Source organism: Denticeps clupeoides, chromosome 11, assembly GCF_900700375.1.
Source record: "Denticeps clupeoides chromosome 11, fDenClu1.1, whole genome shotgun sequence".
NCBI classification, from domain to species: domain Eukaryota; kingdom Metazoa; phylum Chordata; class Actinopteri; order Clupeiformes; family Denticipitidae; genus Denticeps; species Denticeps clupeoides.
In genome coordinates this window covers 19,517,686-19,542,292 of record NC_041717.1, presented here as the reverse complement: position 1 = coordinate 19,542,292, position 24,607 = coordinate 19,517,686, and the positions used below count along the sequence as shown (strand labels likewise).

General features: G+C 48.6%; 3 protein-coding genes across 4 annotated transcripts; all 3 read right to left on the bottom strand.

The window, feature by feature from the left end:
* Positions 1–1,573: 1,573 nt before the first annotated feature.
* fem1c (fem-1 homolog c) lies at positions 1,574–6,529 on the bottom strand. Its single transcript, XM_028995886.1, is given in 4 exon segments — positions 1,574–3,321; positions 3,323–3,352; positions 3,354–3,685; positions 5,322–6,529. Coding segments are annotated over 4 exon segments (1,845 nt in total). The 5' UTR covers positions 5,866–6,529; the 3' UTR covers positions 1,574–2,382.
* A 1,445-nt stretch (positions 6,530–7,974) lies between these two features.
* On the bottom strand, positions 7,975–11,137 carry tmed7 (transmembrane p24 trafficking protein 7). 2 transcript variants are annotated; one of them, XM_028996851.1, is made up of 4 exons: positions 11,005–11,137; positions 10,276–10,463; positions 9,418–9,663; positions 7,975–8,713 (listed from the first exon to the last, which is right to left on the bottom strand). In XM_028996851.1, exons 2-4 carry the CDS (start codon positions 10,441–10,443, stop codon positions 8,477–8,479), a joined length of 651 nt encoding a protein of 216 aa, XP_028852684.1. In that variant the 5' UTR covers positions 10,444–10,463; positions 11,005–11,137; the 3' UTR covers positions 7,975–8,476. The 2 variants fall into 2 exon arrangements, with proteins under 2 accessions (XP_028852684.1, XP_028852685.1); XM_028996852.1 differs by lacking the exon at positions 11,005–11,137 and adding an exon at positions 10,770–10,968.
* An 8,420-nt stretch (positions 11,138–19,557) lies between these two features.
* On the bottom strand, positions 19,558–24,274 carry cdo1 (cysteine dioxygenase, type I). The gene is made up of 5 exons (XM_028996854.1): positions 24,007–24,274; positions 23,149–23,226; positions 22,156–22,313; positions 21,753–21,922; positions 19,558–20,528 (listed from the first exon to the last, which is right to left on the bottom strand). The coding sequence occupies exons 1-5, from the start codon at positions 24,180–24,182 to the stop codon at positions 20,499–20,501; spliced, it is 612 nt and encodes a 203-aa protein (XP_028852687.1). The 5' UTR covers positions 24,183–24,274; the 3' UTR covers positions 19,558–20,498.
* Between the last annotated feature and the right edge of the window lie 333 nt (positions 24,275–24,607).

Here is a 24,607-nt window from a genome sequence, read left to right as displayed (position 1 = left end):
ATAAGAGTAAAAAAATTTTAAATAAAACAAAAACACATTCATACTCAAGCAATGTGCAATTTAATGAGAATTTGCCTTACAAAAAAAAAATACTGTCTTCAGAAAGGAGACGCACACCAGCTGATGCCCGTCGACAGGACCGCTAGACGTGGCATCGCCATGCCAGCCTGCAACCAGCTCTTCCCGGTCCAGGGCCGAATGGCACAGCCCTGTATGTAGGACACACTTCCTGGGAGAGAAAGGATTATTCACGGTTATTTTAAGAGGCCACAGAAGTAGGCCGGACGTCACGTGCCAAAAAAGCAGGCGTTTGACGGGGCAGGCGATGTACGTTTGTGCGAAAAAGATGAATAAGCAGCTAGCGTTTAAGAATTCATTGTACTGAAGAACAGGGGGTGCATGTCGGCCAAAGCCCATTAGAAATTTATGATTCCTTAAGGGGCTGATTGAAAGAAACCTAAGAAGTCGGACTCGGCCTGGTCGAGGCCTAAAGGAAGGTATCAGACGTCCGTTTTTTTCACACGATAGAAACTAAAAGCAACAAGAAAAAAACACACGAAGAAAAAGTGAAGAATTGGTTTACGTGGTTGAACCTTCAAGCACCTTCCGGGCTTCATGCTCTCAGGTACGAGTTTTACGTACGTTAGCAATAGATTAAGAAAGAACTCAGGTTTGTGGCCCTTGTGAACTTCTTGCCAAATGCCAATGCTTTATTAAAACAATTCGATTTCCTATTTCTCGCACAACAGTTAGCCAGCACGAAAACGAACGCAACACAACATGCGCCATGCGTCAGGTTCAAGACAAGGTCGGGCTGATATGTATCGGCCACGTCACTGCGCCTTGACAAGTGAACAACGAAAAAAGAACGAACCAATTTTTGGGTGGATAGTCCAAGATGTGGAGTGTATAATGAGAAGACTATTACAGAGATCAAGTGTGAACAAGTGGTGCTTCGGCGCGGGGGCATTTGGCCATTCTGAATTTGCCGTTTGTCGAGAAATAGGCGTCGAGGAACGTAATTCTTATATACAGTACATCACAGCAGTCTCAGCATTCTTGTTTTGTCTCAGCCGTAGGTTGTTTTGGTCTAAAACCACCCCGTATCTGGCAACACCGCTCGCACTACTTCGCATGTGTGACATATTGACCAAATATCGTCCAGAAGGACAAAGTGTGTGTGTGTGTGTGTGTGTGTGTGTGTGTGTGAGAGCTGGTCGATCATGCTCACAGGCTCCGCCCCATTAAATTATCTTCTGGCAGTCAATCACACACGAACAAAAATGGCTGCTCTCCTCCACCATACACACAGCTAGCAAGCAGACGCTTCTCCGTTTGCTTCAGACCGAATTAAAGTGCCTTCGGTGGACCACGCACTACGTCCATTATCGGGTTTTTAAAAAAGACGCGTTATTCCGAGCGCCGCCCACTGTCCCCCACATTAAGAAACCGATACGGACGAGGTTCGTTTGGTGAGGCCGACACGCACCAGAATAGAACCCGGAGCAAGTGGCAGGCGGGGCGACGCAATAATAACGCAATAATAAAAAAAATAATCCATACGAACCAGGAGTACAAGTGCAACAGAGATTTATTGTCAAAAATGCAAATATGGAACATCAAACAAGCTTTGTAATATGAAATATCAACACTTGGTTGGAATAAAGTGCAAGTCTGGTGGTGCTGTACAGATGCTTCCTTTCTCTCAGGGGTTCATTCCAAAAAAAATAAAAAATAAAAAAAAATAATATGGTCAGCCCTTTTTTTGTTTTTTTTTTTGTTTTTCTCGGAAACACAAGTAATACGACTGCAGCTCATGTGCAACGTTGCTCACAACATGACGTCACCCGTCCATGCACGGCCTACGTTCTCTTCATCGACTGAAGCTCGTTTTTAAAAAAAGTATTAAGAATAATAACAATAGCAATAATCATCATCATTTAGTAAATCTGGTTTTCACAGACCGCTGTGCATTGATCGTTGCGCTGAAGTCAAGTTAAATGAATGTGCAGTAAAACGTCCTCGTGTCCTCGCGTAAAGCTCGCCCGGGAAGAGGAGATGCATGAGGGAGGGGGGAGAGAGAGAGAGAGAGAGAGAGAAGAAGAAAATCTTCGCCCGCACCGCTGGCTGTAAACTGGACTCGCTCCGCCCACCGCGAGCCCCGTCGCGGCGTACGCAGGACAGGGGGAAATAAAGCACTTCCGGTTTGTGCAGAACCTGACCACGCCATAAAGCTTCTTCGAGAGGAATGGCGAGCGAGAGGGAGGGAGGGATGGATGCAGAAGACCAACGAGCCGGAGAATGAAGGGCACGGGAGCCTCGCGGCGTCCTCGTTCGTAACCGCGGTTGCATAGAAAGTGGCGCCGCGAGGGCCGGGCGGGACTACCTGTGCAGCAGCACGAAGGCCTCCAGCCTCTCCGGGACGGTGCCGCGGTAGTCCAGGCCGTGGCGCACCACGGCGCGGGCGGCCAGGCACTGCAGCGTGGTGTGGTTGATGGGCTGGATGGCGTTGCGCGCCATCTCCTTCTTGTCCAGCAGGTCGCAGGCGGTCTGCCGCAGCGCGTTGGTGCTGTCGAAGTGCGTGCCGCCGGCGATCAGCAGCTTCATGATGTCGGCGTGGTTGTTGGCGGCGGCCACGTGCAGCGGGCTGTTGTCGTCCTGGTCGCGGCAGTCCACGTCGGCGCCGCACTCCAGCAGCACCGCGGCCACCTGCAGCGAGGGGAACTTGCAGACGGGGTAGCGGCCCACGCAGGTGGTCCGGCGGTCCACGGCGAGGTGCAGCGGGCTGAAGCCGTTCTTGCCGCGGGGGCGCAGCTTCAGGAAGCGGTAGATGGTCTCCTTCTTGAAGTGGTCCTGCTCCTCCGAGCACGGCACCTTCTCCAGCAGGCAGATGAGGTGCAGGATGATGGACAGGGCCTTGCCGAGCTGGGCCGGGTCCGGCGCCGGGGACGTCACCGCCCGCTCGATCTCCAGCACGCTCTTGCCCAGGACGTCCATGAGGTCCTGGAAGGACACGGAGGTGCCCAGCAGGCCCTTGGCGCGGTCCTGCAGCATGAAGGAGAAGAGCTCGGCGAAGGACAGCAGGCTGCTGGCGGTCATGGGGCTGAGCGGCTCCAGGTTGCCCTGCTGCATGTCCAGCGCGTACTTCCACAGGCCCACGCAGCGCTGGAAGTTGCCCGAGTCGGCGTACACCGCGCCGCGGTAGCGGATGTAGTAGGACGTGTCCGGGTGCGACGGGCCCAGGATGCGCTCGCGGATCAGCAGCGCCTGCATGCGCATCTCGTCCGGGTCGGAGATCAGCGCGTCCAGCTGGTCGGCGTTGGCCCGCCTCGCAGGCGTAGTCGTACGCCACCCACCGGCTGCCGCGGCTCGGGCGCCGCCGCGTGGCCGGGCTCGCTGCGCCTCATGTCCATGGCCCTCTTCCAGTACTTCAGGGCGCCCAGGAGGTCCCGCTTCTTGTCCACGAAGGTGGCGCCCAGCAGCTCCAGGGCGTTGATGCGCTCCGCCTGGCCGGTGTGGGGGTGCTGCGTGAGGAAGTCCACGATGTTGGTGTGGCCGGTGACGCTGGCGGACAGCAGGGGGGTCATGCCGTAGCCGTCCCGCTCCATGGCGGCGCCGTACTGCAGGAGCATCCGCATGATCTCCAGGCTGCCCGACTCGGCGCAGTCGTGCAGGGCGGTGTTGCCTGCCGAGGACAGAACGAGACGGAGAGTCTGGCATCAGCGCGGTTACGACACCCGCCCACGTTCCACGAGGTCCCCGGAGGACGCCTCACTTATCTCGGAATCTGTAATGCAACCTTAGGGAACGTACTGGTCCCACTTCACCATTTCATTTCCCGGTGAAAATACAGCCCATAATCTCATACGGCACGTCTCGACGTACGTACAACACGGACCGTTACCGTTTTAACCACCAGCTCGGCAGACGTGTTGGTAAAATGCGAGTGGCCGGAAGTTGAGCCTGTCGGAAACGTCTTCTATTACGACATACACGCCTTTCATGTAAATACACGTTAATTCATTTGTATTAATTGAGCTTGGACAACAGCATCGTTAATTAGGAGCACAAATGTATGACAGTGAAATAAAGCCATGACTGCAGTAAGAAGCGATATGTCCCTCCAAGGGGACAAATTAAGTAATATGTCCCTTTGTGTACACATCATTGTCCTGATAATAAAGGCAGGTTATACTACGGTTCTGGTACTGTTCCTGTAGCTCCATGATTGAACCGCAGGCCCGAGCTGAACACGTACGCCCCATTCTTTCATTCCGTCTGGTCGAAATCTCTCGTGCGGTTGATATTCAGCCAGTTCTGAGAAGAAGACTGGTCATCGTGGTGGCCCTAGCGGTTAAGGAAGCAGCCCTGTAATCAGAAGGTTGGCGGTTCGAATCCCGATCCGCCGAGGTGCCACACACTGCTCCCCGGGCGCCTGTCATGGCCGCCCACTGCTCACCAAGGGCGATGGTTTCATTGTGTCACCGTGTGCTGTGCTGCCGTGTATCACAATGACAATCACTTCACTTTCACTCGACTCTTGTGCTGTTCCTGCGGTTCCGTGGCAAAGCCAACAGGTTACAGATGTGATCTGAGAAACCACCAGGTCTTCAAAATAAACCATTTTAAACTTATTGTAAGTCTACAGTATTGTTATGTACAGGCTTATTACGTTTACTGGTATTTCTGGGGGTTACCAGAACCCAATTTCTTGAGGGTAGTAGGGGTGCGGATTGGCAAGGATCTCACAATACGATACACAGCAGCACAGCACACGGAGACATCGTGAATTGTGTCCTCTGTATTTAACCATCACCCTTGGTGAGCAGTGGGCAGCCATGACAGGCGCCCGGGGAGCAGTGTGTGGGGACGGTGCTTTGCTCAGTGGCACCTTGGCGGATCGGGATTCGAACCGGCAACCTTCTGACTACGGGGCCTCTTCCTTAAAAAAGAAGCGCCACGAAGGCAGTAATTCGCACTCTGCGTGTAATCTAGTCACAGTGGGAGGGACATCGAACAGTTTGTCCTTGAAGGAGAAATAAAATGATTTCATTACATCTAAACCGCCGTGGGGTGGTCCTGGTCTAGGTTGGAACAGGGACCCCCAAAAGAAGAGATGCCATGCGGGTACGAGTCTCCACGGAGGGACGCCCCAGACGTCTGCCAAACTAATCTGGAAAAAAAAAAGAACTGATGGGCAGAAGAGCATCACGCCAGCTATGGTGCCTGTGTAGAAACGAACGAATGGGACCACGCAAGCCTCGAACCCGCTCCTGCTCTTCGGCTCCGGGTCCTTCGTCTGGGACGGGGGACCGACTCACCCTTCACGCTCTTCCTGTTCACGTCCGCCCCCTTCTCCAGCAGGTACTGGGCGATCTCCCGGTGGCCCTTGTAGCAGGAGATCATGAGGCAGGTGTGGCCGTGCCTGTTGGCCACCTCCAGGTCCGCCTGGTGCTCCACCAGGTACTTGACGATGTCCAGGTGACCGTCGAAGCAGGCGGCCCGCAGGGGCGTGGAGTTGGTCAGGGTCGTGTTGTTGACCGAGGCGCCGTGGCCCAGCAGGGACTGGACGACCTTCAGGTGTCCGGCCGCGGAGGCCGCCCAGAGCGGCGGGGCGCCTTCGATGGTCTCCCCGTCGAAGTTGACGGAGCCCCCGACCTCCACGGGGGCGAAGCAGCGCTCCAGGAGGAACTCCACCAGCTCCAGGTGGCCGTACCGGGCGGCCATCAGCAGCGGCGTGGCCCCGTTGGTCTTCTCGGCCATCACCCTGGTCAGCTCGTGGTCGCTCTTGTTCTCCAGCAGCTTCTTCAGCAGCGGCAGCTTCCCGTCGCGGGCCGCGTTGAAGACGGCGGTGTTTAAATCCATCTCACCCGGCGCTGGTCCCGATCCGCGCCGGGACTTCCTTCCAGCCCCCGGTCTCCGGTCAGCTGCCGGGCCGCAACGAAAACATGGCGCGGATCGGCGGAATTAAATTGTAAAAAATAAACTCGTCCGTTCGTTTCTCGACCTTCGGACCGGCTCGAAACGAGCCGCGAATCGTGAGCGGCCAGAAGATCGTTGTCTGGAGGTCAGGCGGTCCCGTCGCCGCGACGCGACGCCGTTAATCCCATTTCATAACCACGGCGCCCCGCAACCCGACATGCGGTTCCCCCCGGAGGCCACGGTCCTCACGCCTCCGGGCTGCCCGGCCTTTGTCGCTCAATCCCGGGAGAGCGTCCAGGCGCGACCGTCGCGGAGTCGTGTCATTTTCGTCTCGTCGCGGTGACGCTGCTGGATTTCTGGAGGGGGTGGAAGGGAAGGGACGTGGGCCGGAGAAGGGCTGCCGCTGCCTGGGATGTCGCCGCCCCCGCTCGACTCGCTTCCTGGATCTAGAATGTCGGCTCTCGGCGAGACGCCCGTCGTCCTCGGCCCGAGGCGAGCGGATCCGGACGCGGCGGGAGCTCACGGCCAGGACACTCGGGCGGCCCCGACGCGGAGACGAAGACGGGTCTCCGGCTGGACCTCCTCCTCACGGCTGCGCCAGAAACGCGCAGGCGGGGCGGGGCTAAGAACCGGCCAATCACACGCGAGGGACTCGGTCACGTGGGGCGGAAAACCGCCGTCTGCGGACAACGTAAACACTGACCACCGAGGGCACCGGGAAAGTCCTTCGTGATTTTTTTTTTTCAGGATTTGTACATTTACCTTTAAAGCATTTATCCAGAGCAGGGACAGTCCCCCCCTGGAGACACTCAGGGTTAAGTGTCTTGCTCAGGGACACAATGGTAGTAAGCGGGATTTGAACCTGGGTCTTCTGGTCCATATGCGAGTGTGTTATCCACTAGGCTACTACCACCATAACTAAAAAAATAACAATATTACGACGACATTCTAAAACTATTCAGAGAGAAAAACTTTTTTTTCTTTGTAATGATCCGATCGTGTGAATAAATAAACAGAGCTGGCCTCGCCTCAGAATGATTAAAATATCTGGCCTTTCTATCCAAGCATATGGAAGTAACCGAAATAATAAGTGGTGAATGTGATGAAACGTTTAATGCCGTCGTATGCCACGATTCTCATCCTTCACATGGCGTTGTGCGTGTTTTTAAACTCTCTACACGGTGTCATCGTGTTTAGCTCGTGTTCTTAATCTTATTTAATTTCTATCTTCTTTTTTTACAATTAATCATAAAGCTGCTTAACATTCTTTCGTCGATCGAAATTCTATTCTGTAATACATTTCATTATTGCGCCATCCACTGGTCTATCTGAGAACATATGGTATGGAAACCTGTACTTCTTTTTCCTTTTTCTGCTAGTTTGGGGCCTGGTCGGCTCTATTGCTGAACCTTCGTGTCCAGGTGCATCTACTGACCTGAGAAAAGAAAAAAAAACAAAAGAAAACGAACCAAACCGGTGACATTATCTTTATTTCCAGAGCTTGAGCAGGACCAAACGTTGGGCGCAATAGGAACTGTTGCCACGTGAAGACCGGGCCAGCGCAGAGCTCACGACTCCATAAAGGCGCACTTCAAGGTGTAAAATTTCACCTCAACGTGGCGACAGAGAAAAAAAGAGAGGAATCGCCTCACTACAGACCCTTTATTCTCCGTCATTAGCATATGCAGCACTTATTTACAAGGAAATGCCCCAATTCGGAAAAAGGGCTAGTATAACTATAACTAGTGTTTCATATAGATCCATAACTAAAGCCGCAGATGGGAATCACACGGTGTTCACAACACAAGGGAGTGGAGGTCTTAAGGGGTACCACCAATAAAAGCTCATGCCGAGGAAAAATTAAAATCATTATACATATATATAAAATTCTATAGCAAACATTTAGACACATTTGACTGAGGAGGGTAAGATTTGAACAAATAATAAAATACTTTATATCTAACAGTGAGGAAACCTATTGAGAATTATGTAATTTTCAGAAGATCTCACCCCACAAAAAAAAAAAAAAAAAAAAAAAAAAGGAGAATGGGATTTTGTGGAGAAGCAATTCGATTTTATTTGGGTAAAACGGTTTTCTTGGTTTTGTCCCACCAGCCAGAACAGAGAGTACAGGACACTCCTTCCTCGAGATCTTTCCATGAAGCTCGAGCAACGAAGCTCGAGCTGTAATATTACCTTGTGAACGTGAACCTCGCCACCGTATATCTTCCCGTCTGCCTGTCAGTCTCAGGCATTCAAAAAAAACCAAAACTTTTTTTTTTTACATTCAGATAAACGGTGTCATAAAAAAAAAAAAAGACAACATACTTCCACATAATAAATAATTTTTTTGTATTTTTTTTCCCCCCAGTATTAAAATTTTGGAAACCTAAACGAATCCACTGGGACCTTGAAAACAGCAGTCATTCCAAATTCTAATCCTGCAAAGGAAGTTTAAAAAAAAAACAAAAAAACAAAAAAAAAACTCTAAACCAACCCTTTCTGTTATTAACGTCGATCTACCTAAAGTCCCAAACTGTGGAAGTGCAGGCGTTTAGGAGCCCACCCGCGTCGTGGTGGTCTTCCGGTCCGAGAAGAAGCTCCGCAGCAGCACCACCTGGCTGATGCTGACCACCAGCAGGATGATGGCCTCGCCGATGGACCAGAAGGCCACGCGCGTGTTGAGGTCCTCGGCCCGGCTGCGGCCCTGCGCCTCCCTCAGGCGGAAGTGCGTCTGGTAGTCGATGACCGACTTCAGCGCCTCGTGAATGGAGACGCAGGCGGACTCCATCTGGGAGGGGCGAAGACCACTTCAGTAAACGTTCAGTAAAGAACATCCCTACAACTGCACTCGAAACAGCACGCGTGACATTATGCAATAGACAAGAACCAGGGAGCTTTTGCTGTGATTCCCGTCTTCTCTCCACCACCTAAAGTTGGACAACGGGGACGGTTCTCTACAGTCCTGAAGGTTGATGCTTTCTTATCATTCGCTCATGTTAATGAACGTCTCATCAAGCGGCTTTTCATCAAAAATTAAGTGAATTAAGTGAAGTGATTGTCACATGTGATACACAGCAGCACAGCACACGGTGCACACAGTGAAATTTGTCCTCTGCATTTAACCCATCACCCTGAGTGAGCAGTGGGCAGCCATGACAGGCGTCCGGGGAGCAGTGTGTGGGGACGGTGCTTTGCTCAGTGGCACCTCAGTGGCACCTTGGCGGATCGGGATTCGAACCGGCAACCTTCTGATTACGGGGCCGCTTCCTTTGACCGCTAGGCCACCACTGCCCAAAGACGAAGAATTAATGTGTTAATTCTTCACATTTGAATTCTTCAAATTCTTCACTTTCTCCTCATACAACAAATACAAAATGTGTAATGAGTCTCCATAACCGCCACATAGTAGGTGGGACCAAAGTTTGGACTGGTAATGTATGTAGAATGTTTCATCATAGTGTTTTCTGAGCGCTTGGTGACGGCCACGCCTACCTGAGTGAGTGCGGTGACGCGGTTCTCGTTGGGAAACAGGGGAGGGTCTTCCCCGACCTGGAAGTCAAAGTACACCGTCTTGTGCGTGAAGGTGGAGAACTCGTTGCTGAAGCAGAACTTGAAAGTCCCGTTTTTGGCGGCGGTGAAGGTGAAGCTGTCGTACTGCTTCTTCATCTCTTTGTACAGGACGGTGCCGTCGGGGTCCTCCAGCCGGCAGTCCACGTCATAATGTCCCCCGGTCACCACCTGCAGGAACAAGAGCAGGTCAAGCACCCGAAAAGCAACCGGGAATGTGACCTGCAGCGCACAAACGGACACCGACGCCCTGTTCTCAGCAGGATCGGGGGTGGGTGGGGTGGGTACTAGAGAATGTCCTTGTTTTCAACACTGCCACTCTATATAGAGAAAAAACAAAAGTCCCCAGAGCTCTGACATCCTATTCTGCTGGAAGCAATGCAATACTTTTACACTTACATCATTTACCAGACGCCCTTATCCAGAGCAACTTACAATCAGTAGTTACAGGGACAGTCCCCCCCCTGGGGACACTCATTGTGAAACACTGCAGCACAGCACATGGTGACACAACAAAATGTGTCCTCTGTTTATAACCACCACCCTTGGTGAGCAGTGGGCAGCCATGACAGGCTTAAACACTATTGCATATGTAATAAAACTGCTGTACCATGAAATCTACTATTCAGAGGTCATGGTACAGCAGCAATCTACGTAAGAAGATCTATGTAATTCGAAGTAGATCTAGGTAGCTCTAAACTGAGCTCTGGCAAGATCAGGCTAGATCTGGGTAGCTCTACGCTGATCTGGGTAGCTCTAGCTAGAAGATGTGGATTTCAGTACCTGGAACTCCAGTGTACACTTGGTGCCGATGACGATGTCCTCGTAGAAACACTGCTTGGCGTTATCGGGCAGCTCGAAGGTCAGCTCCGAGCTGGACGCCAGCGTGAGCAGCAAGTGGACCACCAGCACCTGCGCCAGGGGGAGTCCGCAGCGAGGCTTACCCATCATTCTCAGCGATCGGCTCCGCCCTGTCACAGGTACGAGCAGCCATTTCATCAGTCAGTATTAACAACAACGACGCACATATAATTACAATAATTGCACAGCGAGATTACGTTTATTACGAGTTAAGCGATGATATAATAAACATGAATAGTTGTAATTGTGTAATAATTATGTTTAGCAGTGAGCGACAGACGGTCCCCTTCCATTCAATCTGGGGAACAAGTGTCTGTTTCCTACAACAAAGCGACATCCGTCCACAAGCGCGACACGACGTCACAAATGACGGCGTGCGACATTTTCCAGATTTGCACATTAATTCATTAACGCACCGGACACGCAGGGGCTGTTCGGTGGAGCCTGTCTAGCGAGCTAGCTTCCTAGCCGGCCGGGAGCCCCCACCCCCGAAAAGCCCACGGGGACCCCGCGTTCGGGCGATCAGCAGCGGCCCGACGGGCCCCGTCAGCCGCCGCCGCCGACGACGACGGTCGCGCTTTCGGCAAAAAAAAAAATTTAAAATAACGCGACGCGCACGGCGCTCCGGAGCCAAGCGGCGACGCAGCTCACCTCGAATCCCAGTTACCCGGATGGCGGAAGTTGTGGCGCTTCCGGCCTGCGCCGGAGAACCAAGACGCTGCGCTGACAAGACTGTCCACTTCCCACAAGTCCCTACGCGGCACGGTGGAAGTCACGATTCTTGTCTTCACATTCTGGGAGATGGGATATAAAACACAAAATGTTTTATGCGGAGACATGACGTCCCTTCAACCATTATTATCAACAAATAATACATTTTATCCATGTTATAACCCTAATTCTTTCCCCAAATTCCAGACCTCCCGGTAATATATTCTTGGCCGCCAGAGGGAGGAAGTGCTTCTTCTAAAATGGAACCTTCCATCATTGAGCTTGCGTCGCCTGCCCGAACCGACAGTGACCGAGTTAATATTTAAACAACAGAAATTTTAATGCCGCGATAATACTCGAATAATCAGCGAGCATGCACAAATGTTTAATAAACGGCTTACAGTGTGTGGTACACGTGACCGGTATTGTCATGTGGCCAGCTTGCAGGATACAGTGTGTATTGTACATTGAACCAGATGCAAACCAGGGCTACGAGGTGTGGTTGTTGTCATCACGTCACCTATCAGAGCATCAGGGTTCAGGGTTCAGTCAGTAAAAAAAAAAATGATTGCCCTAATGACACCAATAATAACAACACAAATAAAAAAAATTGAAACTTCTAATTAAAAGTGACTAATACCCCCAAGCCCGATAACTTTGAGATGAATCCTGCGCCCAACGGAATATTGACCCCGTTGCTCCCCGGGGTCACTGAACTGGTTTCCTGGGCAGAGTGCAGCGGACATGTGACGGCAGACATGTGATGTCAAGCTTGGGGATTATTTTCATCTGCTGCACTCTCAGAAGATGATGCCGTCTCATGCCGTCACACGTCATGGCATGATGTGTGACGAGAGAATCCACAACATTTTATAAGAACATAACAGTCCAGGAAGTTATTAAATGGGAGTTACGTTTCTGTTATAGTGGCATAGTGGTGCAGTCCTTCTGTACACGTGCACCTGCTGCACCGTGGTGTGTTCATCACATGATCAGTCAAATGCGCGTCACACCGAAAACCAGACGCTGTTGTCTGATCATCTCTCGCGGCGAAGTGACTGTAGGGCAGCCCGACTTTCCGTGAAACGCCGTTATCTCAGCCGGCTCAGACAGACCGTTGCAAAACAGCAGGGAAGCGCACAAACAGTGTGGCCTCCACGCGGCCCCGCAGCTCTGAGGTTGGGTTCGCATGCTCTCCCCGTGCTGGCATTTCATTATTCATTTCAAAGGCTCCTGTTGACAATTACATCACGTTTATGCAAAGAGTCAGAATTTGCAATGTTGGCCCTTTTTTTTTCAAGACGTCTGCAATTCGCCCTGACATGCTGTCAATCAACTTCAGGGCCAAATCCAGACTGATGTTGACCTGTTCCTTCTAAATCACTGCTTGGAGTTTGTCAGAATTAGTGGGTTTTCGTTTGTCCTCCCGCCTCTTGAGGATTGACCACAAGTTCTCAGTCGGATTTAGATCCTGGGAGTTTCCCGGCCGTGCACCCACAATTTCAATGCCACTTAGCTCTCACTTTGGTCTTATGGCACGGTGCTCCATCACGCTGGAAAAGGCATCGTTCTTCACCAGACTGCACTTGGACGGTTGGGAGAAGTTGCTGTCGGAGGATGTTTTGGTACCGTTCTTTATTCATGGCCGTGTTTTTAGTTAAAATTGTGAATGAGCCCACTCCCTTGGACAGGAAGCAGCCCCACACACGAATGGTCTCAGGACGCTTTACTGTTGGCACGAGACAGGACTGAAGCCAGATGCACCAAACAATCGGAAATGGGCTTCATCAAAGAAACTGACTTTTACCCCAGTCCTCAGCAGTCCAGTCCCTGTACTTTTAGCAGAATATCAGTCGGTCCTTGAGTGGCCATAGTGGCTTCTTTGCTGCCCTTCCTGAGCGAGCTCTGCACTGGTGGCACCCCGATCCCGCAGCTGAATCATCTTTAGGAAACAATAGCAGCAATATCCTCGTCTGTGGAGAACTTTTTATGCAACGCAATGATGACTGCATGTGTTTCCTTGCAGGTAACCACGGTTAACGGAGGAAGAACAATGATTTTGCATCACCCTCCATCACTAGCATCTAGTCTTCTATTCTAACTCAACCAGCAGGACAGAATGATCTCCAGCCTCGTGCTCCTCAACACTCTCACTTGGGTTAACGAGAGGGTCACTGAAATGATCTCAGCAGGTCTTTTTGTGGCAGGGCTGATATGCAGTGGATTATTATTATTTTTTTGGAATTAAGTTAATTTCCATGGCAAAGTGGGACTTCGCATTTCATCTGATCGCTCTTCATAACATTCTGGAGTACATGCAAATAAAATAATAAAATATAAATATAATAAAAACAGAACCAGCAAACTTTGTCCACTGTGTTTATTGAATAAGACCTTAAGAATGGTCGCCTTTTACTTCCGGAACTTGCATTTTGATGTATTTTGATTGCTTTACGCAGGTACATACAGATCTTCCCGGATCTGACTGTCTGAGACTGACAACCAAACACCTGATACCAGCCGGCGATGCCCGATGTCTAGCAGTTGTCACACAGTCACCTTACAACCTACCGTCAAACCTAAAGTCATACGTGACATGGGGGTGATTAAGCCAAGGTCACGGGTGGGGCAGTGGTGACCTAGCGGTAAGGTTGCCGGTTCGAATCCCGATCCGCCAAGGTGCCACTGAGGTGCCACTGAGCAAAGCACCGTCCCCACGCACTGCTCCCCGGGCGCCTGTCATGGCTGCCCACTGCTCACTCAGGCTGATGGGTTAAATGCAGAGGACACATTTCACGGTGTCACTGTGTCCTCGGCTGTGCATCACAATGACACTCACTTCACTTTCACTTCATCTGACAAACAACTGCTATCTTACACGAAAGATCTGACGGTTGATGTGAGATACATGCAGTCATGAGCACTAGATGGTGGGCGCTTGAGACGCCGTAGTTGGAAAACAACATGTTTATTCTGTCATGGAATTTTCCAGATCTTGAAAATATTTGAAAACTCTTTGAAGTCTGATTGAATGTATAATGAGACCAAAAATTCCCTCTTCACGGGGTCTCCGATTCCAATCGACTCTGTTCTGCTTTGTTGTCCCTGGCTGGTGGAACAACTTGCCCGGCTCCATTCAACTAGCCGAGACAACTACCACCTTTAAGAAGTAGTTGAAAACCCACTTATTCAAAAGGTATTTCAGAATCTAACACTTACACACGCACACACACACACACTGCACAAAATAAAAAAATAAAAGAATTTTCCTCGCCTAGCACTTAACAATCCCCAGCATGTTCTATTCCTGACAAGTTGGGCTTTATCAGGGCTCTTAGTTTTTGTAACTCCGAATGAGAATTGCTGGTGTCGTCCTCTTGTAAGTCGCTTGGGATAAAAGCATCTGCCAAGTAAAGTAAAGTAAAGTAAAGTAATGAAGTAGATGGTTCCCGTAAGACTTGTGAGAAAAGTTTTTTCTACATTTACAACTACAGCGTTTAAAACTAGTGCAGGTCTGTAGTATCTTTGCTGAATTGGGCGTCTGGTAAATGCTCTAAGTGTAAATGTTGAAAATTTAAACGTATCTCCTTTTAAAAGTCGTGTAAATTCCATCTGGACTCAAGTAGCGATGCAAAAACGGATGCTAAATGGGTCTGATTGGTACGTTTGAGTTTTTGTGATTTCTTTTTCAAATTTGAACAGACATTTGCACAGAACATACGGTCATGAAAAAATTGGGATGAAAAATAAAAAAAATTTTTCATTGCCGTACTGTAAACCTGCTGTCAGTACATTACAGTAAACTAAAAAAAAAAACCAATACTATTTACTCCATAAATTATAAATAAATTAGACAGCTTAGTTTAAAAGAGCAAACTAATATTTTTTAATTTTTGGAATTAGAGAAAAAAAAACACATTAAACAAACTGCTAATATTTTAGCATTGCCATAATGTAAATAAACTAGTGGTGGGCCGTTATCGGCGTTAACGTGCTGCGTTAACGTGAGACTCTTATCGGCGATAAAAACAATATCGCCGTTAATCTATTCACAAAGTTGTGTTGGGAGCTGGGTCTATAAATGGTTACACTAGATTTATAAGTATATTTCTTCTTTCTTGTGTCTTTTATTTTCTTATTTCCTAAAGACTTTTATTTTGTTTTTGAGACCTGGTTCAGGTCTCTTGGACACATGGCGTGAGTTGTGAGGTGCGTGGGGTTTGTGTGCAAAAAGTTATTTCTTTCATTTTAATTCATGTACATATTAGGAAGATTTTGCATGTGTGTTATTTTGTGAATATTTTTTTTATGTTCTTTTAATACTGTATATTGTAGAGAGAGGTGCAGAAAGACGCGATGTTCTGACGCGACCTTGCTTTTTATACAGAAATGCAGTATTGTAAATTGTGAATGCTTTATGTTAATGTTCAGTTCTCTTGGACACATGGCGTGAGTTGTGAGAGAGAGGTGCAGAAAGACGGGATGTGTGACGTGATGTTCTGACGCGACCTTGCTTTTTGTACAGAATACACTTTGCACAGAAAATCTCTTGGGTGTCAGCTCATCATTTGTGGTTCAAGAAACGAAATCAAAAAGTTACACAACGCAGAAGAAGAACCGCTACACTATGATGACTTTCACCTTGATATTTTAGTGCGGATGTATACCTAGCCGAATTGCACTGTAGGGGGCGAGAACGAGTCTTCGAACTGTGAAATTACCGCATCAAACGTGACGTGGTAACATGGATGCAGCTATTTAACTGAATAAACAGTTGGTAAACACAAGTACATCTTTTTGAACATAATTTATTTTCATCACCAACTATCATAGTAGAACAGCTTTCTCAAGCAGTTTGTGATGCATTTTGGAAACAGGAGATGAGCCCCTGGTCTAATGCGCCACCTGGCTTGAGAAACCCGTTCTCAAAGACTTACTTTTAGTCATTATTTAGCACACATATTCTGAATGCCTTCGGCAGAATTCAAATGAGCCATTTTAATTTAGATTAATGTAGATTAATCTAGATTAATTCCAAGATTACAATGAGATTAATCTAGATTAAGAAAATTAATCTATGCCCACCTCTAAAATAAACCAAACCTGCTATAGCCTGGTTATTTACGTCAATGCTGAAATATTAAGTGTGACAGATTACTTCACATTTTTTCACCCTGTTCAGTGAAGGCCACGCCTGTATCCCCTGGTCTCATGCGGAGGGGAATGGAGGCTGCCTTCCCTCCCTTCCCGCTCAGCTTTCCCCCCGTCCTGGCAGGGGAGCGAGAGACTGTGGAGGGAAGCCGGCGCCAAGGGAAAAAGAGAAAGAAGAGAAGAGGGGAAAAAGAGTACGGAACAGCATGTTCCTTTGCAGTGAACCACGGGGTCTGGAACCTCGGTGCCAGCAAGACGCTTGCCAGACAAAAATGCTTTTTATGTGGGGCATGGCCGTGAAGGAAATGTGTGCATTAAATATAATAATTATTTTACATGGTCTGGCACAGCAGAAGGTGACCATGCAGTTGGCGTCGATAACGGCCGAATTCACAGATTATTTTACAGTCTGCGTTTCCTGAGAAACAGTGCTGTTTACACCCAGCCAGCCACGCTCAGCCAATCAACAAGAAGCGAACAAAGGGCCCGAAGGACAAACAACGCGCTTGAAACCATGCAATTTAGTTTTATGGCTACGATCTACTTCCAGTTTAAAGATACGATGCGAGTGGAAGTGGAACGTGCGCTCTGGAATGATGGAAAAACATCTGCGGTGGCCACATGGGGTGCAGCGATACGGCCGTGCAACACATCGCTCTGTTTTTAACAGATGGAAACAGTCAGCAGAAGCCATCGTTGGACTCTTTGGACTGAGAAACCATTGAAAAATGTAAAAATGACGGATAAAAACTGTTTTGTGAAAGTTGTTCTAGTCCATTCTATTGTCGAGGCTGAGATAGATGCAGGCGATACGTATCATTTTAACTTTTGGGTGCAAGCTGTGCTTTCCGCGGACCGCAGAGAATTTCCATACAAAAAGAACGCCGCTTTCCCGCCCCGCCCGTCCAGGTGGTGACCTCATTTGAGCTGCTTTTCTTGAGCAGAGGCCAACCGGCATGCTTGGGTTTCCTACCCTGACCTCAGTCCCGTTAAATGTTTTTTCAAAGTGAAGTGATTGTCGTTGTGATACACAGCAGTACAGCGCACGGTGCACACAGTGAAATGTGTCCTCTGCTTTTAACCGTCACCCTTGGTGAGCAGTGGGGAGCCATGACAGGCGCCCGGGGAGCAGTGTGTGGGGACAGTGCCACCTCAGTGGCACCTTGGCGGATCGGGAATCGAATCGGCAATCTAGAACCTGTTGACTTTTTCTGCCACCTACAAGCTTCATGCTAATATATGACCACCGGCCTGGAGTCCACAAGACCCCTGAAGGAATGCTGTGGTATCTGCCAGCAGAAGCTTGACTAGACTGAAGTCAACATCCCAAATCGTTGATGCGTCCCTCAAACCACTGGACGTCCTCCTTTGAAGCGTCGTTCCTGACCACTGCATACCTGGAACAACCCACAAGGGCTGCTGTTTTGAAGGCTTTGTCAAAGTTACTCAAATCCTGGCATTTTTTTTGCATCACTGTGGCAATGTGGAAGATGTGGCATTGGTGGCCTAGCAGGTAAGGAAGTGTAGGGGGTTCAAACCCCCACTGAGGTGAGCAAAGCACCGTCCCCACACACTGCTTCCTGGGCCCCTTTCACGGCTGCCCACTGCTCACCAAGGTTGATGGTTAAATGCAGACAATTCCATTGGGTGTGTTTGCAGTGTATCACAATGACAACTACAAATACAACGATCCTCCGCTCACAGACATTAGCAAAATCATTTTGACTGCATTTATCAGGCCTCACAGGGCTTCATGTTTTCAGTATTCATCCTCATGCCCATAACATTCATGCCTTGAGGGAGTTTTCTTCAAATCTGTTAAAAAAAAAAAAAAAACAGTTCGCTGGGACTCAACGTTGAGTTGAGTAGAATTTCAAAGTGCAAACGTCAAAGGTCCTCACATCCCTCTCAGGAAGGCTTCAAAATGCCGTCTTCAAATGGGTTCTATTTTTTAAGAACGAACATGTAATTTAAATGAATGATCTACTTAGATTTTGGTGGACAAAGATCAAAGACCAAGGTCACTAATGATTTTCCACGATGTGAGGGGACTGATATCTGAAACGAAATTATTTTTATTTGCAGAGACATTATTTCCTGAGTTTAGTCTGTGATTTAATTGGTAGAAAAAAGATAAGTGAAGAGCAGATAACATATGTTTGTTGGCTGCGATTTGCTCAGATTACTGATCATGCACATTAGCCATAAAACCTTCTGAATGCCTGTCCGCTTTGCAACCTTGAATTTTGAAATTCGGACCTTTTCCAGCCCACGCAGGCTGGCACCCACCCATTGTAATTGTAATTGATAGAAATGGCTGCAGAGTTTTCACAGCTGCCATTTTAAGTCCATTTCCGGGAAGCGTTGCACTAATTACATCCAAGAATTAAAATGAGCTGATCCAATGGTGACATTGTGAGACAGGAATCCTCTGCGAGGACCAATCCTGACAGATTGTTCAGCATCTGAAAGGTTCATCTCCAGTCAAGACGATGCAAATGCAAATTTCTATTCACTCAGTCAGTGAAAAAAGACACCTTCTCAGATAAATGGCAGTCAGGAGAACAACGATCCTGTAAAAGAAAGACGGTGGAGGTTGCTTGTGGCGATGGGAAAGCTCCCGCTGTCTGGAGACCTCACCACCTCCATCACGTAGGCCCGAGCGCCGTGCCAGCCAAAACCGATTCTCTGATTAGGCCTCAAGGTCTCCGGAGTGCGTAATAAAACACGGCAACTCGCACGAGCTTGCGCAATGCATTTACGGCGCCTATGGGTTCAGGTCAGCCATCTTTGGCCTACGTCTGCCTGAGAGCAGACTGGGTTCTCCGGTTCGAAAGTGAAGTGGCTGTCATTTAACCATCACCCTTGGTGAGCAGTGGGGCAGCCACGAAAGGCACCCAGGGAGCAGCGTGTGTGGGGACGGGAGACCTTGATCAAGGGGACCTCAGTGGCACCTTGGCTGTTCGGGATTCAAACCGGCAACCTACTGCGGGGTCTGCTTCCTTAGCCTATAGGTCACCACTGGCCCAGCAAGTGCATCAGGGATATTCCGTCTGCGTTCACAGCGATAGCACTGGAATGTGATATATCATAATTAAGTAACTAGTGGGCGTGTTGTAACCTATGCAAAATATGATTTCGTTTATCGTGCTACAGTGTATTAACAGCATGGGACTAAATCTGATCCAAATCCCGGGAATCAAATGCAAAGCCATTTACCTATTTAAATATTACATGACGGTTTTCTATGCAGGCATTTTCCAGTTATATGTGGAGGGTTGTGGACAAGGAAAGAATGCACACGTTCATGCATATGAAAAACAAACACAACAAAAGAACATGATCTTTGACTGATAGCTTTTAATAGTCTAAAAGGCACTTTCCTGAAGACAAAGCATTACAAGAGGAAAATAATAATGCATTCCCACACTTGTAAACCATACACTGTCCCACAGTTCAAATCCTGAGAGGGAAAGACCAAGTCTTGCTCTTACACGAAGGTAAAGCTACAACACCCTAAAACAGCCAGGATTGACACTAGAAGTAGCAAATTAAAACCTTTTGGCATTGCAATTTACATTTTAATAACTATAAATACACACCTTAACCTGTGCAAAGTGCCAATCCTGAAAACCGAGAATCTATTTTTTTTACAGAAACATTTAGAAATGAGTTAAAAAAATTATAATTTTTTATTTTTTTTTTTACATAGAAATCATTACATCTGCCAGAGGAAAAAAAAAAGTGCTCCACTGCATGTACGAGTTCCAGGAGGCTAAAAGGTCACCAAGGGGTCACTTTCAGGTACCTCACAGAGTTGAGGGGACGACATTTCCCATGAAACGATCCGCCGCCGAGCCCCGTAACAGTACAAAAGTGTGGTGACGCAGGTCAGAGACACGTTGGAATGCTAGCTTTGGCCTGGGAGAGAGGGATGGGGTGCGGGCGGAGTTCTTCCCAAACACAACAAACAAAGAAGGGATTCATTTCGCGGGCTGAGCCTAACACCGCTATTCACACTGACGGGCAGCGCACAATAACGCGTGCCAAGCATATGCTGGCCCGTCCTATGGCCTCAGTAATTGCTGCCCTGTCCTTTCCACCGGTTCTTCTTCTTCTTTTTTTTTTTAAATGATTTATTTTTCTTTTATATATATAAAAAAACATTGTTGTTGAGCTGATTCTTGTCACAAAGTTTTCTTTATGTATATGTATATTTTTTTGCTCGTTTCACCCTCTACCAAGTGTCTGCATGTGGCGTTCCTCAGGTCCTCTGGCTGCCCTCAGTTGTTCTCTTGACACATCACAACTTCCTGCAAGACACAAGGGAACAAGGGGACTTTAGGGCGTGTGATGGGAGCTAACGGGTATGGAGCAGTCACACACACACCCCCTCCACCCAACCCACCCCTGATGGACACACACACACACACACACACACTAAATGCCAAAACACCCAGAAAAAGAAGATGAGGTAAGCAGCGTGCCTCCACTATCTAATCTTATCGGGGGCGCGTCTGTTGTAATACTTCTGTCCAGACAGCACTTTTGTCAAGGTAAACTTATGCAACATTCCCGTGGGAGATAAGCCAGCGCTCCCGGTCCCGTCCGGGGGACAGAAATGCAGAGACAAGCGCCCGCACGTTTAACGCCTTGACCCTGCCTGTAACCCTGTAGGCCCTGTAGGGTGGTAGCAGCCTAGTGGGTGACACACTCGCCTATAAACCAGAAGACCCAGGTTCAAACCCCACCTACTACCATTGTGTCCCTGAGCAAGACTCTTAACCCTGAGTGTCTCCAGGGGGGGACTGTCCCTGTAACTACTGATTGTAAGTCGCTCTGGATAAGGGCGTCTCGTAAATGCTGTAAATGTAAATGTAACCCGGCGTGATGCTGACCGCCCTGAGTCACCATGGCAGCCTCATGCACGGACGGCAGGGCTGCTGCCAAAATCTAGAAGGTTCCGACCTTCAGGATTATTTATTGCAAGTGAGTGAGCAATATTTGTATGTTCTGTATATAAGATATTAGACTATATTGCATATCTCACAAAGTGCACTAATGTGCAAAAACGTGCAGTATACTGTAAACACCCAGTGCCATTTTTCTATATTCTTTGCACTTACATTTTTCACCAGTGTAATCTGTATATTTTGCGCGTACTACTGTTTTATTTGTCATTTAAGTCCGTCTGATTTTCTCTTTAACTGTATGCCTCACACGGAGTCGACTGCACCTTACATAGTTGAATAAAGATTCCTCTTATCTCTTGTTTTATACCATTAGATGTGACAGACAGTATTGACCGGAATCATATTCCTTGTATGTGGCCAATAACCAGTCTGATTCTGAATGGTTCAGATGAGGAAGCTTGAGCGACTGGCTGTAATTCGCCCATCTTGAAATGACTTTGATTTAATACGACTCTACAGACTGATGATCCACTGGCTCCAAAACCAATATGACTCCGCCAGAAGATGGTTCCAGCTTCACGAAAAGAGACAGGAACCGGGCGCAGGAATCTAGACGACACTTACGACTGGAGTCCTCTCGCCGTACTTGCTCCAGAAGGTCATCTTGACGGTGTTCTTGTGCCCGGTGCGCTGGTCGAAAGCCTGGCACTGCTGGAAGGGGGGGCTGTAGAGGTGGAGGCTGACGGCGCACTCCGTGTGGCTGACGTTCTCCACCCGATGGAGACCTATGGAATCTGCGGAGACGCACACATTCCACGCTGGTGAGATGCAGAACGCCGCAGGCGGCTGGAGATGTAGGGTGGGGGTGGGCCGTGTTTCTTCCGTGCCAAGAAGAAATAAAAAAAAACCCCAAACCATGCAGACGCACGGCAGCAAAAAAAAAAAAAAAACTGTTCTAGACGGGTTTTTATCTGAAGCAGCTGCAGCAAAGCTGGAGGAGAATCGTAAAAAAAAAAAAATCCCTCACCGTTGATGTAGGCACACTGGTTCTCCTGGAGAACCCTCTGGGACTTCTGGACCATGGTGCCCTGCGCCCTGCCGCCAGGCCACTCGAACAGGGTCTCCTTCAGCTGGCCCTGCAGGAGCTTCATGAAGCAGTGGGAGTCCGTGTGGTCGTGGATGCTGCTGCGGGTGGGGCGAACACACAAACACTCAGGGGGGCCGAGGTCGAGAGCGCCCTGGCGGCCGCGCCCTAGCCGGCTTCTGTATTTATAGGCTGAATTATGTAACGGCCGGGCTATCTTCTGCCGAGCGGCGCAAGAGGCTCAATTAAATTACCTTGCAGATTTACTAAGCAAACACGCACGGCGCGGAGACTAGGTCCGTGTCCAACGAGCACCTAGAACAACGCGACCTACGGCCAGACAAACGCTCCCAAGTAGGTCAGGGGTCACGTAAGGTGATCTTCTGATTTAACGGCATCACCGTTCAGGCTCTGTGCAAAGAACCGTACGGGAAAAAAAAAAACGATTATCAATATTCTATCTCCAAATAACGTTGCGGGAACATTGGACCTCTTTATCAGGCACCATATAATGTGAGTCAGTGTTTATTAGAAGTTGATTTTATTTCCTTTTTCGTTTGGCCTTTAGAACGTGTCTCGCCATTCCATAACGTATTCAAAAACGTACCATGCGGCATGCGGGGATTTTCCATCGAGCCTTCTAGAAACAACAAAAGAACTACTAGGACCAAAGACTGGACTAATGAGATGTTGACTGGTCCACGCTTCCGGTTGTGAATGATTATTATTATTATTGCACTTGTGATCTGGAGCAGAGAAAACGTGGAAGTCTGAGATATGGAGGCTTAGTTCACAGAGTCCCGAAAAGGCGGCGGTAAGTCGTGTAAGCGGCGCCCGGCTCAGCCTGAGCCGCTGCGCCTGCCTCTGGGACGGGCATGCAGGAATGAAGGGGGGGGGGGGGGACCTGGGATCTGTCTGCACAGGTCTGAGCCTCACCTGCCGTGTCCTTCTCCCCAGCACAAAATCATCAGGTTGAACTTCCCGTTGCCCTCGTCCACCAGGTTCCTGGTGTACCTGCAGCAGAGGACAGAGGCCGTTACATTCTGACCAAATCGCAACGCAAACATGGCCCGTCCTTGACGTTGCAGGTCACTCCTGGCTACTCAGTAGAGCGACAAGGTGTTCTGATGCCTCTGCACGCAGTGGACAGGTTGTTCCAGACGGTCCGTGGCGAGACCACAGGGGCAGTACAATACAAGTCAAGTTTTAACTTCTCTCGGAAAAAAAAAAATCCAGATCGTACATACTAAGTTCATTCAGCCTGATAAATGTTTTAACCATCAAATGGTTTGATCTGAGCAGCCGGCTCGGGGTGGGAACGTTCTCGAATGGAAACGCCACTTTCGCACAACAGGCCCATAAAGCGGTGGATGTGGCTTTTTCTCTGGGTTCTGATTGGAGAGTCGCGCCCCACCCAGTACTGACCCCCCCGAAAACAGAGCCAGAGCGCTGTTCTCGCCAAGGGCAGATGCAACATGGGCTTTTTATTTTCTCTGCGAGTCAAAATTTAAACGTTTGGACACAAAACTAGATGCAAAAGATAAAGGTGCACGCAAAGCTTTATAGCATAATTATACACATTAGAACCACTGTAATTACATATATGATTAAAATGCATAAAATGAGACCATTTGAAATGCTGCTGACCCTTTTAAAACCATGATTTATGGTTCAGAAGTTGTGATTCACTCTTCTGTTACTATTTTTTTTACTAAGTAAAAGAGTCTATAAATATTATAATAAAGCATGCAATGCAAAAAAAAGCAGTCTGACGCTGCTCTGTGGGGTATTTACCTGTACTGGTCAAATTTTGCGTACTTCACCCACTCTTGGGGGTTGCTTTCATAACTCTCCATGATGTTCTGCACCTCCTCCACGTTGATCTCGTCGCCCTCGAAGATCTTGTGCAAAATCTGGATGAGCTCGTCCAGCGTTTGCGGCTTGGTGACCTCGGTGTGCTGCTCCATCATCTCCTCTCCTCTTCCCTTCTCTTCTCTTCTCTTTAAATCAGCTCAGATCAGACCAGACCAGATCGGACCGATTCAGTCAGACGTCCTGCGCTCCAGTGTGCAGCCGCGCATCCATCCCGCGCCTCCCTTTATACGCGCGTCTTTCTGGAACGTACCATCAGCAGCCGGGGCGGGGCGATATTTCCACGGTCAAGCCGCCTTTTTTTTAAAAAACACCATTCAATTGTGTTTTATATTGACGTTAGATCCCGTTGTTGTACCGCCGTTTTTTTTTTTCATTTTTTCCCCCAATTTCCCCCGACTCTGGTGGTTGTGGGCCAACCCTCTTCAATGGCGACTTTGCTGCGTGAACTTGGTATAATCCCAATTAAAGGCCTCCGTGGAGGAATGCACAGAATTTGAGGATTCAAATGCATTTCAAAGCA

What these genes read in the sequence shown, in the direction of transcription:
- cdo1 (XM_028996854.1), bottom strand. Translation starts at nt 24,182, where the DNA reads ATGATGGAGCAGCACACCGAGGTCACCAAGCCGCAAACGCTGGACGAG. An exon ending in TGGGGAGAAGGACACGGCAG is followed by an intron (nt 22,314 to 23,148) that starts GTGAGGCTCAGA and finishes CCCCACCCGCAG; the next exon opens with CAGCATCCACGACCACACGG. An exon ending in CCAGTGTGCCTACATCAACG is followed by an intron (nt 21,923 to 22,155) that starts GTGAGGGATTTT and finishes GCGTCTCCGCAG; the next exon opens with ATTCCATAGGTCTCCATCGG.
- tmed7 (XM_028996851.1), bottom strand. Translation starts at nt 10,443, where the DNA reads ATGATGGGTAAGCCTCGCTGCGGACTCCCCCTGGCGCAGGTGCTGGTG. An exon ending in AGTGTACACTGGAGTTCCAG is followed by an intron (nt 9,664 to 10,275) that starts GTACTGAAATCC and finishes TTGTTCCTGCAG; the next exon opens with GTGGTGACCGGGGGACATTA. An exon ending in GCGTCACCGCACTCACTCAG is followed by an intron (nt 8,714 to 9,417) that starts GTAGGCGTGGCC and finishes CGCCCCTCCCAG; the next exon opens with ATGGAGTCCGCCTGCGTCTC.